The following is a 15,742-nucleotide window of genomic DNA, read 5'->3' as shown; positions in this document are numbered from 1 at the left end:
CATCCACAGGAGCTTTAACTTCCATGTCTTGCTTAGGCTCCTGAATGAAGTTTTTGATGATCCTTCACAGCGCGTTTCCTGGTCTCAAAGAGTAAACCCTTGTTTTTTCTTCTGCTTTCCTCCCTGTTGCAGAGATTAACCATTCCCAGCAGCTGCCCCAGAAGCTTTGCTGAACTGTTACATCAGTGCTGGGAAGCTGATGCCAAGGTACGTTTGTTACTGTTCAGATTTCTGAAATTTCACCTCTTCATTTTTAAACCCTGGGGTAGCAAGTGAATTGTCAAGCCCTTGAGCCCCAGGGTGATTGCTAAGACCCCATGTTGATACCTCCGTATCTTGACCAAGTAACGATTAGCAACATTTTTTTTTTTTTCAGCATTCTTTGGGATTCTTGTTTCAAAAGCAATTTTCTTCTTTTGCTTTTAATCATGATCATTGTGCCTTGTAAAGAACAGCTAACATGGTACACACTATCTGTGAGGCTGTTTCAAGCACTTTCTATGAAGTCTTGGATATAGGGGCTGATCTTACCCTTGACTCACTGATGGAGACGAGGCAGACACAGGTTAAATGCTGAGCCAAGGCCACATGGCCAGTGCTAATGGGATGCATGCGGTCCCAGACAGTCTGCTGTGGCTCCCTGCTCCAAGCATCTTCATTGCCTCTCTCTAACGGAGGAACAACAGGAGCCATACCTCAGTAGAATCACAGCGTGTCCTTCCTGGACAGTTCCAGTGGTGGTTTTGAGCTGTGACAATAAAACTGAAGAAGTTCCAATCCTAGGCTTTCGTGTATTTATCACATGAAAGCATGGATAGCCCGTCTCCTTTCCCCACAAAGATCAGCTTTAAGAAAATACTCTTGGCTAAATGGTGTTGGCACAGCGCTCAGGAGGTAGAGGCAGGTGGATCTCCGTGAGTTCGAGGCCAGCCTGGTCCACAGAGCGAGTTCCAGGACAGCCAGGGCTACACAGAGAAACCCTGTCTCTGGAAAAAAAAGAAAAAGAAAATATTCTTGGATACATATGGAAATAGTTATGGATACAATGATAGCTAGTCTTGGATTTGCTCCACAGTAAAGTGAAGGGCAACAGACAGCTATACAAATTAAGCACTATTGGCAGAGACAAGTTTTTAAGTCCATCATAGGCTATAGAGACACACCATGTTGTTTTGTGTATGCTGAGGTTTTCATAGTAAAGATTACAATTTTAAAATGAGCATTGTAGGTTAAACCTTGAAACAACTGAGCAGTCAAACTCAAGAAACAAAATTCACAACCCAAATTTGTGTAGGCTTTTTTTTTTCCCATGGAATTTGAGGTCTTACTACTGACTCAAAAGTAGAGGCCCTAAAAAAATAACAAACCTAGAAAAATACGGAATTCTTCCATAATTTACACCCATCTCCAGTGAGAGCCCTGAGAATGGATGGTGATGACGCAAGTCTGTCCTTGGGTGGCGTGCTTCTTTCGTGGAAAGGGCTTTAGAGACAGAGGGGTCATCTGGACAGAATTCTTGTTGGTTCGTGCAGAATCTTTGTGACACATTGTCCCAGTCTGAGGGCAAAATACAGTGGCATGGCAGCAGGAGCCCACTGGGAAGCCTCCCTCACAGCCATGCGCCTTACTTCTGCAGCTGGGAAGACTCACTCCCCGGCTCCCCGGCCACTGGTTCCCCCGCCACCAGCTCCCCTGCCATGGTTTTAAGCATTAAAAGAGATGTACATTTTACCACTGATTAGGTTAAATTATAAGCAGATGTTTGTAAGTTTATTGTCAAACATGTCCTGTTTAAATGCTGTCATGACCCCTCTACTTTTGTGTCTGTTGCAACATAGACAATGATACAATAGTGTTCTCTCTCTTGTGTTTAGAAATTTCACTTGAAATTATTGACATTGAACTAGATTCCTGCAACCAGATCTCTAGAACTATAATTATATTTCAGTATGATTTAATTCCTTGGTGAAAATCTTGCTACTGCTTTAGTTAAAATCCTAAGAGTGTGCACTCAAATGATATTATGATCATGTCATGCAACAAGGAATTTAAGCCCAGAGCAATAGCCATGAAACTGTCATGTCTTTAACATGTAGGAAGATGAACACTTTTTAGAACCAAAACATCTTGTGTTCCAGCCACATGAAGTAGAAAGAAAGTCTGAAACTGATTTTTGTTTCCTACGTTCATGACATTTTATTCTGATAAAAGTATCCCAGGCCACTGTGTTTGATTTGATTGGACAGCGGCTGCAGCCCACACTTGAATCCTCATGGCTAATCCGCAGGCACACCTCACAGGCTCCGTTTCCCAAGCGTGCACTCTCTCCGCTAATACACTACTGAGCCCTGACACCCTGTGAGCCCCTGCCCAGACCCAGAGTTGACCTGGGTTACTGCCCTAGCTTGTAAAGCGATGTCTTTTCTCGCTAAATGGATTGCAGGTTCTGCGAGGGAGTATCTGCAGTTGCTATAGCACTTTTCAGCAATGGAAAGTAGATGCGGAAGCCGTAACACAGTAAAGCTTCTGAGAGGTACCTTTTCTTTCCATGGCTCGGAGTTGGTGCCAGTCCTGTGCTGTATGGAGAGCAGTAGTTGAAGTATTTTATTTCCTTCTTCAGTCCTTAGACTTTAGAGTATTAACACTTAGACCGAAATATTCAGCTTCCCTGTAGGGCTGCTGTTCTGCAGCGAGGAAGGGAGACATACAAGAAAAACCTAGCACTGTGCAAGTGACAGAGCACTCTGGTGGCCTAAATCATATGTTCAAATAGTTTCTTGGAGTTGGAAGTGTGGCTTAGTTGGTAGAGTTCTTGCCTAGTATGTATAAAGCCCCAGGTTCAACCCCCAGCCCTGTATAAACCAAGTATGGCTGGGCATGTCTGTAATCCCAGCCCTAGGGAAGCAGAGGCTGAGAATTAGAAGTCTACAAAGTAAATTCAAGACCAGCCTGGAATATTCAAAACCCTGTGTCCAAAGTAAAATTTTATATATATGTATATATATGTGTGTGTGTGTGTGTGTGTGTGTGTGTGTGTGTGTATATATATATGTGTGTGTGTGTGTGTGTGTGTGTGTGTATATACACATATATATACATATACACATATATATACATATATACATATATATACATATATGTATGTATAGATATACATATGTATACATTTATACACAATATCTATACACCTATATGAATGAAAATTTAGTATTGCTTTGTCTTAAATGGCATCTCTGAAGCTGAGAATTGGAAGGAATTAGTATCATGTTCTATGAGATAAAGGATTTGACGTTTAAAAACACAACCTAGCAGATTTCTATGTAATGCTGGATAACATATACCTTTCTAAACTAGTTGTCCTATGTATAAAATGGAGATAGAAAATAGATACAGAAGATAGGAAGATGCTTAATAGGCTGTGACTTCTTTTCGTGATAAGCAATCTGTACATGACACTCCAAAGGCCTGTCAGAGGAGCGCCCACAGTTCCTAGCCCAGCGCCATGTTCTGCAGCCAGCACACCTAAGAGCATTGCTGAAGAATTCTGCATTGTTGGGGGGAAAGGGGAGTGTCCATTTTTCCCGGGCTGGTTTTGGACTACTGACTCCAGTAGCTGAGACCACTGAAATTTACCACCTCAGGCACAGCACGTGGGAGGGAGAAGGAGGATTGGGAGTTCAGGGTGATCCTCATCCACACAGAGTTGGAGGCTAGCCTGGGATCCATGAGACCAGGTCTTTAAAAAAGAAAAAAATCATTAGCCCTTCTTGCTGCTTTTCCTTGCAAAATGAAAATTCTGCATTTTTTGAATAATCAGTCCCTGTGCAAAGTTGCACCTTTTTTTATTATTATTTAAAACCTGACACATGGTGGGAGACATGAAGATGGGAACGAAGTTTTAAAACTCAGGTTCATGTTCATGTGCCCTATTTAAAGCTTTTTCCTTTGTTGATTAGTAATGTTTAAATGGGATTTCTTTTACACACATACACACACACACACACACACTATCTGTATATGCACACACATGTGTGTTTGCCCTTGAAATAAATGAAGACAGAAGTCAATAAATAGCCTAGATTTGTGTTTCTGAGATATGGATAAAGTGCTTTTTTTTTTTTTTCCTTAATAATGTCAAAAGCACCAGGTCCTGAGAGCATGACACCTCAACATTGTTCCTTCCTGTTTTTGTGCTCCTAAATTAAAATGCGTGTTTTAATTGCTGTAGCTGTAATTTGTTCTTAAATGGTGTAATTAGGAGACACGATGAGGAGAGAGCGTGCGGCTCCTTTATTATCTTCCTCCATTTTTGTTTTCACCTTTTGTCTCAGCCTTGGCTGGAGTGAAAGGAGGTGAGCATAGAGAGTGGCTGCTAGACACCAACCAAGCGAGCTTTTTTCAGTAGCTGCCTTCAGAGCCCTCCGGAGTCCCAGAACCAGAGCTGGCTTCCATGTGGGGCAGAGAACAATGACGTTATCCTGGCTTAAAATTCAACCCCCCCCCCCCATATACACACACATCCCCGCCTCGGGCCAACTGATTTGGGAAATTTTCTTATTTCCAGTAGGTTGGTAAGCAGATATTGCCGGCCCACACACATTTTATAAAAACAGAAAAGAGGAAACGTTTAGTGAATAGCAGAATGCTCCGAGTGTGCATAGTCTGCTGAAGTTTTCACTCGGTCTACCACACAGGGCGGTCCCTAAGGACTTAAGATTTCTCATAGGAGTTCCTGGCTGTACCTCAAGGTAGGGCTTGGAATCTCTCTCCTTACCCACAGAAGAGTAGGCCCAACCTGACGCCTTGTGGTTAAAAGTCAACAGGTAAAGAATAAGACTCCCAGACCCGCATAATCCGATGCTTCCACGCCAAGTCAGACCCCTGTCACGTTTTTTCATCTGTTGTGGCTGCACTTTCTCCTGTCGCTTCGTTTCTTAAGTCTCACAGTGGTTCCTCTTTGTCTTCTTCAGAAGCGGCCATCGTTCAAGCAGATCATTTCAATCCTGGAGTCGATGTCAAATGACACGAACCTTCCTGACCAGTGTAATTCATTCTTACACAACAAAGCGGAATGGAGGTGGGTAGCCACAGCCTGAGTGCCAGCCCGAGGCTTCATTGGTGGGAGCCAGACACCAGGACAGTCCTGGCCTCTAAGCACAGCTTGGAGGAGGTGGCAAGCCTGAGATCCAGAGCCCTGCATTCATACAAGAGTTTCTCTACACTTGCTGTCTTTGCGCTGTCTAAGCATTTGGGAAGAGTATTGAACGCATATTTTCTGAAACAGAGGCCATGTCCATTTCTGCTCTGTACACACACTCTGTTTTAGGAAGCGTTGGCCTCTGTCCAGAAAAGGAAGTTGTTTTGAAAAATAGATTCGTACAGTGTCAGCCCTGCCACTTGGAGCGCTCTGTCTGCTGGAGCAAGGGCCGGGGAACCTATGAAAACTCCTTACATGTTATCAATGCTAGGGAAACAGATCGGTAAAGAGAGCATTGTATTGTGTGAGTGGAAAAAGTCAGTCCGAGATGAAACAGTTGGACCAGGTCGAATGACGCAGGGAATATAAATAGCATGTTTGGGAGCTGGACACCATTCCTCCCCTGACTCAGCAGAGATTTGAAGTAACTTCATCCCTGCTTGTGATAGCCCTGGCAGTAACGTGATGCCCTCCGCCACCTGCTGGTGATAAGTCAGTACTGCATGCGCTTGGAGCCCCTCTTGTTCTCAACTCCTTTCTGATTTTTACAGTGACCTTGTTTATTTTCATTCCTTTGAAATAGCTATCTAGTGCCAATGACGTTCACGAATTTTTCTTAGCAATACAAGATTGATGTAGTGGGCTCAAATCTAGATCCAAGGGCTTTTGTTTTCTGGTCTAAAATAACTAAGAAAAGCCTGGTGTGCCATTGTCTCCTACAGTGCACATGTAATCAGATCATTCCCCTCAAACTCTGTGTGTGGGTAGAAGACCTGCCTTGTCTTGAGCATGCCCTGAGCTTTCCGTTCCCCATGGAGCCTCTGCAATGCAGTCTCCTTTTTATAGCCTCCCTGTTTCAGCTGCACACTCCTGCCCCACCTCCCCCAGCTCCCAGCCAGCATACAGCTGCTGTCCTAGCACATCTGCAAGGGCACAGCCTCCACTCCCTGGCCAGGTCAGTTCCACAGCACTCTGGGGTCACAAAGTGAAAGGGTCTCACTGATGGAGTGTTGGAAAAGCAAACAGCCATTTGGAGTATCTCTGTCTCCATCACTTCCAACAGCAATTGCTCAGTAAACATATGGGGAAGGAAGGAGAGGAGAAGGAAGGAGGGAAAAGAAGAAGGAAGGAAGGGAAGGAGGGAGGGAGGAAGGGAAGGAGGAAGGCAGGCGGGCAGCATGATGGTAGTGATATAAACAACAGCGCTCTTATCCTGGAAGGTAAATGCTTTTGCCCAAGCAGAAGGCTTCTAGTCACATTCCTGAGCTGTCCCCTGGTGAGGAAGAGGCCGCTGCTCCTCTGGCACTGGGCGGCAGCAGTTAGTACAATGTCCCCACATGTGGGACACGCCAGCAGCCTCGGAACATCCATGTTAAAGTGCTAAATATGAGCACACAAATTACCATCCGCATTCTGTCCTGACAAGCCGTATGACAGAGAAAAGCAGTGGCTAACAGAGCACTGACAATCAAATCGGATCCGATCTAAGTATATAATGCAGGGGTTCCCTGAGGAAATGCTATTTGATCTATTATCCAACGGATTAGAGGGATTTTAAAATTGTAAGTATCAACGTGTTTGAGATAGCGCTCTTTAAGTGTGCCAACAAAGAAAACAAAGTTTGTACATTTTCTGCAAAAAAAAAAAAAAAAAGAAATTTCCTAAAGCCAAAACCAACACTCATCCTAAATAAGTTTACAAACGAAATGGCATGCATGCAGTTATAACTCTCTTCCCCAGTGTGGTAAACTAGAGCTTGTACCTAGGACTCCAGTTCACTTCTCATGTGTGTGTGTGCATGGCGGTGTTAGAGATGGTGCGTGCGTGTGCACGGGGAGTTGTGTGCATGTGTGTGTTCAAGTGCCGCTGTGCATGTGTGTGCAGAAACAGAAGGAGGGTGTTGAGGAACCTGCTCTGTCACACTCTTTCCTTGCTCCTTGGAGCAGGAGCTGGCTGTGGCCAGCAAGGCCCAGTGGGCTCTCGACAAGCACTGCCACGCCCAGCTTTGTGTGTGTGCCAGGACCCCAACCCAGGTCCTTGTGCTTGCACAGCCCATACCCCTACCCAGAGAGCCAGCTCGCCAACGTCTCTCCTTCACTCTTAAAAATTACTGGGGATCCCCAGAAAAACTTTTGTTTGAATCAATTGTACCTGATAATATTTATTATGTTAAAATTAGATCTGAGAAAAAAATTAAAATGTATTTTTCAGTTTGTTAAAAAAAAAAATAGTAAACTCATGTTGCTGAAAAGATGGCTCAGCAGCTGAGAGCACTTGCTGCTCATTCAGATGACTGCAGTTAGCTCGCAGCACCGGAATCAGGAGGCTCAGACACACAGTAACTGCAGCTTCAGGCTTCCCACTGCCCTCGGTCTCTTTGGGCACCCACACACATGCATGCATGAACAGACACACATACATACAGGTAGGTAGGTAGGTAGGTAGATAGATAGATAGATAGATAGATAGATAGATAGATAGATAGATAGATAGAAATCTTTTAAGCTGGTTATAAATTCTGCCTCTGCCTTCATCCCATGGCCCATATACCATAAAACATGTGAAAAAATTATACATTCTTCTGAAGAATGAGAGTAGAAAAGCCAGTTCTGTCGTGGTGCCATCTTGCAAACCAGTTAGGCCTCAAGAATCCTCTGAGAAGCTCTCCTAGGTTCCCAAGCATGCTACAGTTACTGCCTTTCCAGGAACATTTTAATTAAAACAACTGTAATGAGCAGACCTGTCACAAGAAGAAATCGAATACTACCAACAAGTAAGATGATGGTGCTGCTGAGGATGTGGGGTATGAGGATACCCACTCACTGCACTGGGCACTGAACGTGTGTGGCCGCTGTGGAAACCAGTACAGAGATTCCTCCAAAGGACAAAATTAGAACTTCCATGTGACCGAGCTGTTTCTACACGTGTATGCACTGCCCTAGTGTTCTATTGGTATGAAGAGACACCGTGACCACAGCAACTCTTTTAAAAGAAAGCCTTTAACTGGGGCTGCCTTACAGTTCAGAGGTCCAGTCCATTTTCATCATGGCGGGAGGAAGGCGGCACACAGGCAGACACCGTGCTGGAGAAGAAGCTCAGAGCTCTCCATCCACATCCACAGGCAGCAGGAAGAGAGAGCCATTTGACCTGGCTTGGGCTTTTGAAGTGTCAGAACCCACTCCCAGTGACACACTTCCTCCAGCAAGGCCACACCTCCTAATCCTTTCAAATAGTGCCACTCCCGGATGACTAAACATTCAGATGTCTGAATGGGGTCCTTCTTACTCAGACCACCACAACAGCCGAAGGACAAAGCAGGCACGTCACTAAGATACTTGCGCATCCACCTGTATCACTGCCATATACACGTGTCCAGGAAATGGAGCCCACGCAGGTGTTCATCAGCAGGTAAGGAAAACGTGACACAATGGAATTTCACGTAGTTATAAAGAAAAATGAAATCATGGCTTTTTCAGGAAGTTGAATAGAACTGAGTATCATTATGTTAAGTGACACATGACTGACAGACACCACTGTCTGTCATATATGGAGAACGTGTGTGTGTATGTGTGTGTGTGTGTGTGTGTGTGTGTATGTGTGTGTGTGAGTGTGTGAAGATGGCTCAGTGTGATGTGTGTGACATCCGCCTGCTGGGGAGGCAGAGACAGGCAGATCTCTGCTGCTCACTGGCCAGGCAGCCTCATCAAATCAGTGGGAGGCTCTCTCTCAGAAAATAGTGGAGAGGGATTGAGGGACATCCCTGACATCAACCTCCTGTTTACACACACACCCACATGCACACACACACACACACACACACACACACACCTGTGTACACCCACTAGAACAGATGGTAAACCACAATACCACACACACACACACACACACACACACACACACACACACAAATAAAATTATATGTGTATCTTTATATGTGCATATGAGTGGGTGGTGGAAAAAGCTTCCTGGCGGAGTGGAAGAATTTTCTAGTAGGATGGGAAACAGAGAAGGCAGTGGAGTTTGTGGGAGAAGGGAGCACAAGCAGGGATGAGCTGGGCGGTTTAGGGCATGGAGGAGGGCACAGAGAGAGGAAGGAGCAAGTGAGAACAAAGAACAGTGATTCGTGTGTGAAGACACCATGAGAAAACTCATTGTTTTGCATGCTAACCTGACAAATTAATTTAAAAGGAGGTCAAATGGATAATAAGCACACGGAAAATATTCAACTTCATTTGCAAACAAGTAAGTAAAAGGGAGAATAACTCGTCTATGAGATTTTCAAATTTTCACATTATAAAATCAAGTGGTGCTGATAGGTTTCTCATACATTCGTTTATTTTTTATAGAACAATTAGATGACCTCAAAATGTGCATACACTTTGCCCCTGACGTCCTTCTTCTACGACTTTATTAGAGAGCAAACCAATGGGAAGGCTTTGACAGAATCTTGTTCAGACAGCCCCATTTAGAATGCCAAATCTAGAAACAGAGCCTTGTGTAATAAAAAAATAAAAAAGAATGGCTTTCAAAAACAGTGTCCTCGCATCTAGTATGATGCAGCCCTACCCGTGAGCTCTGATCGATGGATCTGAGAAATGAGCTTAGGATGGAGGCTACAGGCCCATTTATTCAAAATGGTCGGCTCCTAAGCATAAAACACTGCATTAATGTGGAGGCATATGCACGCTAGAAAATGCAGCAGCGTCTGTGGGCCACTGAGTAATGACATTTTTCTCCTTGAAAACGTCTACATTAAGTCTGGATTAATTGAATGATAAATGTAATGTTTAAAATACTTCAAGGCGAAAGCTGGGTAGAGTAGTACATGCCTGTAGGCCCACCTACTCAGAGGCTGAGGTCAGAGGACCACAAGTTCAAGCCCAGCCTGGACGACAGAACAGAACTCCATCTCAGCAGCAAACACAGAAACCCCACATCTTCAAGGTGGGGAATTAAGAGAACTGATGCTGAAGAATTGCGGGGAGGGTGCCTTGATCGGTAAGAGGGCACCATTTCTCGAGGCCTCTCAGGAGCTGTTAGCTCTGCTCTGACAGCGTATGTGTCTCACCCGAGCCACCTGACTGGTTCGAGGCGGCAGAGCTGTGGTAACTGAATGTGACCACTGGGTAAGCCACAGGGGGTGACGGGAATAATACTTGTAACCCCCGTTGTTCATTAGGTTCCTCCAGGTGCCCGTGCTCCATCTGGGTTTTCTTTCTCAGTCCCCTCAGCACTCCAGTCACATCCCAGGAGCTAGCCTGAAGCCTCAGCAGCTTGGGGAACTTGCCGGAGCTCACACCGCACTGCAGTGGAGCCAGAAGGAGGCCCAGGCAGACTGTGGCCATCCGGTCATGACAGCTGCCCGTTAGCATACAGTATGCTTTTTACCTCAGAAGCGAATTGCAGGGTGTGATCACTTTATGTTATCAATCAAGTCAAAAAGCTGGCATTCAGTGTGCCGCATGCCAGAAAGAATGGTGTGGGTTCAAAGGACAGGACATCTGTGCCACTACTTCCTTTGCCCTTACTTTTTCCAGAGTCCAGAGACTTTGAGCGAATGGAAGTGTGAAGTGTGAGTCCAGGCAGCTGGGCTACTTGCAAATGATGGCCTCCTGCCCAGGCTTTCTCTCCACACACGCAGAAGAAGCACCCAATTCAGAAAGTCCATGATTCTGAGACTCTTCTGTAAGCCTAGCATACTTACAGCCACTCAAACTGGAAGGAAAGGGAGTCAGTATCCAATTCGGCTTCTCAAACCACCCGCTGCTCCTCCCTTTGACCTATGAGCAGAACCTGCATCCTGGCGCTCCTGCTGTGAGCTCTTGTTTCCTCTTGGGGCCCTGCAGACCTGCAGCAGTGTATGTGAACGAGCTACACGGGCCGAAACGGAGCATTCAGGCTTCGCCTGTTAGCAAAGCACCTGGTTGGTTGTCTCTCCCCGGCGGACAAAGTACTGTCACAGTGACACGCCTTCTGGGGACACAAAGTAGAGATCAATAATGTAATCTTTGCAGATTGGGTGGTTAGGACCGTCACGGGTTCATACCACACCTTTACCACGTGTCTACTTACAATGTAATACGAAAAGCCGTATGGCTATATATTTTTTTCAGTTTGACCTATGATTTCACAGTGAATCTGTTTAAGGAAAGAATAATAATTATAGTTTATTTCCTAGAAAGGGAAAATCGATATGATTGAAATCAACCTTGGCTGGATTTGGTTTGAGAGAGTTTTAGAATGGGAAGGTTTTCTAAATGCATCAACAAATGCATGGAAGGTGATGCAGCCATATCAAAAACAAACAAACAAACAAAAGGAACAACAAGGAGCGATGTCTTTTCATGTCCTTGGGTTTGAGTCACTCTCTCTTGGAGCTTAAGAGCGCTGGGACGCTGGGCCTCAGGACCAATCAAGGGAAGGCTATCTTCCCAGTTGGTATGTGTTTCTCTCACAGCTTTCCGCTTACTTAACTGTTGATCTGTTCTCCACAAGGGCTCAAAATCACAGTGGGCTGCCTGAGCCAGAATTTGAGATGAGGCCTTGGATTTAATTACAAGGAAAACAGACTGTGTTTTCATCCTGACTGACAGGAGCAAGCTGTCATCCCACTGGCAGGGGAGTTAGGACTTATCTGGTGTCACACAGACAAGTGGCCCAGGCTATCCCATCACTAAGTACACCTAGCTGACACCTAGCTGACACCTAGCATCCTGCTGACCGCCCTCACACCCTCTCAGTGGCTCAAAGTGGCTCCTCACCTTTTGTTTGGATGATTACTGTAAGGTTTTCCACACTGAGTTTTTCTCTTCAATCCTCTATATGAAAAGTTAAAACAAACTTGCTCATTAATTGGCATATTTCTGTCAAATATTAAGGATTAAGCTTAGATTTGATGATAAAGTCGTAATTCTAAAAGATTCTGCTTTTGTGACTTTAGTGTCCCTTCATGCTCTGTCACACGGCCCCAGTGAAAGGGACCATGGGACACAGAGCTACCCTGGAAGTCTCACATGTGAGGGACTTTTCATACAGACCCCCCTGCAAACTGTTCCGTGAGTTAAGCAACAGATCCTTCGTCCGTAACAAGTAGAATGAGCTGGCCACTTACCCTGACTTTCCCCTGGAAACACAAGGGCAGGTTTTGCTTAGACGTCTCTATTAACTGAGCTCCAGGGCTCATGCCTTCTTTCCACTCACAAGGTCTCCCCGTGACGCTCTAATATGTGTGTAGTGCGGGCTTGTCTCAGCAGAAAGTCCTTTCAGGACAGCAGAGGTGCTGACCTCCAGCCTTCCTGTCTTCCTTTGCCTCTCTCACGCCCCGCCCCGCCCCGCCCCAGACCTTCTCATCTCTTTATCTGTGTGGCAGCTCTTCAGAAACTCAAGGCGGAGAACTTCCAGTTCTCAGAGCATAAATTTAGACAGGAAAGTTTGTGTGCCCAGCCATCTTGCCAGTTTCAGTGTCTGTAGGGAACAGTCTCTGCTACTGGGCAGAGTGTTCTGAGTGGCCTAGACAGGAGGAAAAGCGCTTCCTTTAAAAGTATAGATGCTAAAAGAAACTCGGGATTTCTCTGGGCAAGTATCCCAGATTATAAAAATCATGTGTCGGGATCCCTGTGTGTACAAATGTGTGTGTGCATCTTTCTGTGTTTCTTGTGCTTTTTCTTTGGCTTTTTTCCCTTCTGTTTGAGTGTCATATTCCAGTTATCATGTTTTTGTTTTTAATCTCATGTTATTTTACAATTATTCTTTGGATGCCTGTTTGTTTTCTAAGGATAGGCAGAAGGGGTGTGGATTTGGATGAGGAGGGGGGATCTCAGAGGAGTTAGGGGAGGAGAAACCATAATCAAAATATATTGCTGGAAAATGTCTATTTTCATTCAATAAAAGAAAAACAGAGAAAAAAACAATTACCTGTGTTTGTTACATAGTGGAAACAGCCTCACCACCCAGCAATCCATGTGCTTTCTCTAAAGTTTTAGGTATGTGTGTTTCACTGTTTTCAACAAGCAGGCCCAGGAATTCTTAGGATGAAGCCCATTTTCGAACCCTGGCATGTGATGACTACCACCCCTACAGGCAAAGAAATCCCAGGTTGCTCATGGTCGCTGAGCCACTCCGTGGGCAGGAGCGCCAGCTCGGTAGCGCCAACCTGGTGCCATTTTCACATCCACAGCACAGACCCCTGCCATTTCGTGGGGCTGTGGTGGGAGTCGGATAAGAGGCCAGGCAGCGGTGCTCTGTGAGCTTCATAAACCCTGAGCAGGGACTAAATGGCTAGCCCACGAGGCCAGCTCCCGACGCGTACCACGTGGGTCACTCTTCAGTGCTTTGCCGAAATGCTCTGAGTTTGTTTTTTTTTTTTTCCCCAACTAGAAACCATCTGTTGATTTTGAAGGGTAAGAAAGAGTCCTGCTGCTGCGGTCGGTTCCTGGCCAGTTTCAAAGCCCACACGTCAGCTTGGAGTCTGGTTAGGACTCCCGTGGACCCACCGAGCGTCTGCAGCCCAGGCAGGAGCGCAGACTCACAGAGTTCTCTCTCTGCAGGTGTGAAATTGAGGCGACCCTTGAGAGGCTGAAGAAACTGGAGCGCGATCTCAGCTTTAAAGAGCAGGAGCTCAAAGAACGGGAGAGACGTTTGAAGATGTGGGAGCAGAAGCTGACGGAGCAGTCCAACACCCCGGTGAGTACCCCACCTAGCGGCTTCCTGCGGCACTTCCTGAGCATGGCGGCATGGCTACGCTCCTCCCCGGCCCTGCTCCCCACCCTTCAAGGCCTGCGTTGGTAGAGAGGAGGCCATGCGAACCACCAAAACGCCAGAGATTTAAAGAAACAAAACAAAACAAAACAAAAAAACCATTTAAAGGAAAATTCCTCCTTCTAGATCTTTCCTTTAGAACTGTCGTTTCCTGGAGAACCGCAATTGTCTGTTAAGGTTACAAGAGTAAAATCTGATGTATTTTTAGGCATCTGTTAGGTCCTCAGAACACTGCGAGGATGCCGCAGTTCAGCTGCACCTAGAGGCCACCCGTAATTAATAACTGTAACTGCAAGGCAGCCAGGAATGTCTTGGGTGGGTCAGAGCTTAACCACGTTTTCTTTCTAAGATTGAGCTGGCCTGCTGACATGGTGATGACAAGCATTAATATTCCTTATTAATTTAGTGCCAAGATTATGAGCAGCATAAAATGGGGCGAAGGCTTCTCCTGGGACAGGCAGCCTGCTTGCTCTACCTCTGGGAAGACCCTTGCTCTTTCCCAGGTCTAGAAGAGCACTGGCTGTTTCTCTTTTAACCTTGAACTTAAGCTGTATATTAAATTTTACATCGTGGTTTGGCATTCTCCTAGATTTTAGATAAGAGTTACTTTTAGGAAGCAAGTAAGAGCTTAGGCTCGGTTTTTCTAGGATTTCCAGTGGACAGTATTTGTCCACTTAGAATCACGAGGAATGAAAGATTTAAAAATAAAGTTATTGACAAACATACCAAGACAAAAGTTAAACGCCCTTCATTTTGTGTTCCTCAAAGACCTTTCCTATCTAGTCTTAATCTCCACTGTGCAGCCAATGAGTGACAGGTTGCAAAAGGTCTTCCAGTGTCTAAAGAATAAGGGAGTCCGTCTCTTATTTTCAGTTCCTCTGGACACCCAATCTAGCACCCCCCTCACCTCAGAAAGGAGGATGAATTTAAGTGTTACTCATTTACCCTTTTCAAAAATGACTTTGGTAATCCCAGGAATGCTAAGGTAAGAACTGAATAGCTGTCCATAATTCTGTCATGAGATATTAAAAGGGCACCTCCCCTTTGCTAGCGAGTACCAGGAAGTTAACCAGACTCTCAAAGAAGGGATAAAAGAGAGAGTTTCCTGTTTAGACTGAGTCGGTGCCAGCGGGCTGCAGCGCCCAGGGCTCCCTGGAAGAGCCCTGTTCTGGCAGGCAGGTGGGAGCAGGAGCTAGAACGCAGCCTTGTCCCACAGCCCATCTGCGGAGGGCCAGGAGGCTCTTTTTTTTTTGCTTTTTAAGTACTTTCAAACCCTAACTGTAAAGCACTGCATGGCTTGACTCCTTTTAAATGTGGTATTGTCAGGAAAACTTTCAGCCGTCTATTACAGTACACTTCAGAACCTTGCCTTGGTTTATTGGCATCAGTTTTGCTAAGAAATTATGGGCTGCCTTGCGCATATGATTGCCGCTGGTAACACAGTTGTGTGATAAAGAATAAAACGCTACGGGTGCTTAGTAGGTTGTACGCTTGCGTTTTAACTCCAGAAAACTTGGTTTAAAGAAAGTGCTTTGCAGGCCACCAGCTAACACTGGACAGCATGGCGCAATCCACGAGGTTTCCTCCCTTTTCGTATATGAGGCCCAAATTTTCTCTGTTTATAATACTTGCTTTCAGTGTTTCCCCTGCCTGGAGCTGGTATTTCTAAGGAACAGGGTTTATGCTCAGGTATTTTATAAGTAGCTGTTTTCTTTCATCCTCTCTTCAGTTTCTAGCTGGTTTTAAACTAGACTGCTGAGAAAAAGAGAAATCTTTTTTTTTTTAAAG

General features: G+C 45.3%; 1 protein-coding gene across 3 annotated transcripts in view; it reads left to right on the top strand.

Annotated features, from left to right (window-relative positions):
* Map3k20 (mitogen-activated protein kinase kinase kinase 20) overlaps window positions 1–15,742 on the top strand; it is a 146,370-nt gene that overhangs the window by 88,082 nt on the left and 42,546 nt on the right. For all 3 annotated transcript variants that reach the window (XM_055600301.1, XM_055600302.1, XM_055600303.1), the window contains exons 9-11: window positions 133–207; window positions 4,971–5,077; window positions 13,744–13,879. In XM_055600301.1, the coding sequence (XP_055456276.1) occupies window positions 133–207; window positions 4,971–5,077; window positions 13,744–13,879 (318 nt within the window). The remainder of the gene's footprint in view (window positions 1–132; window positions 208–4,970; window positions 5,078–13,743; window positions 13,880–15,742) is intronic.

The sequence above is a fragment of the Psammomys obesus genome, unplaced genomic scaffold (assembly GCF_907164565.1).
Source record: "Psammomys obesus unplaced genomic scaffold, mPsaObe1.curated_primary_1811, whole genome shotgun sequence".
Taxonomy (NCBI): domain Eukaryota; kingdom Metazoa; phylum Chordata; class Mammalia; order Rodentia; family Muridae; genus Psammomys; species Psammomys obesus.
Note: the sequence above shows the minus strand (reverse complement) of the source record. Positions and strands in the feature narration are given on the sequence as shown.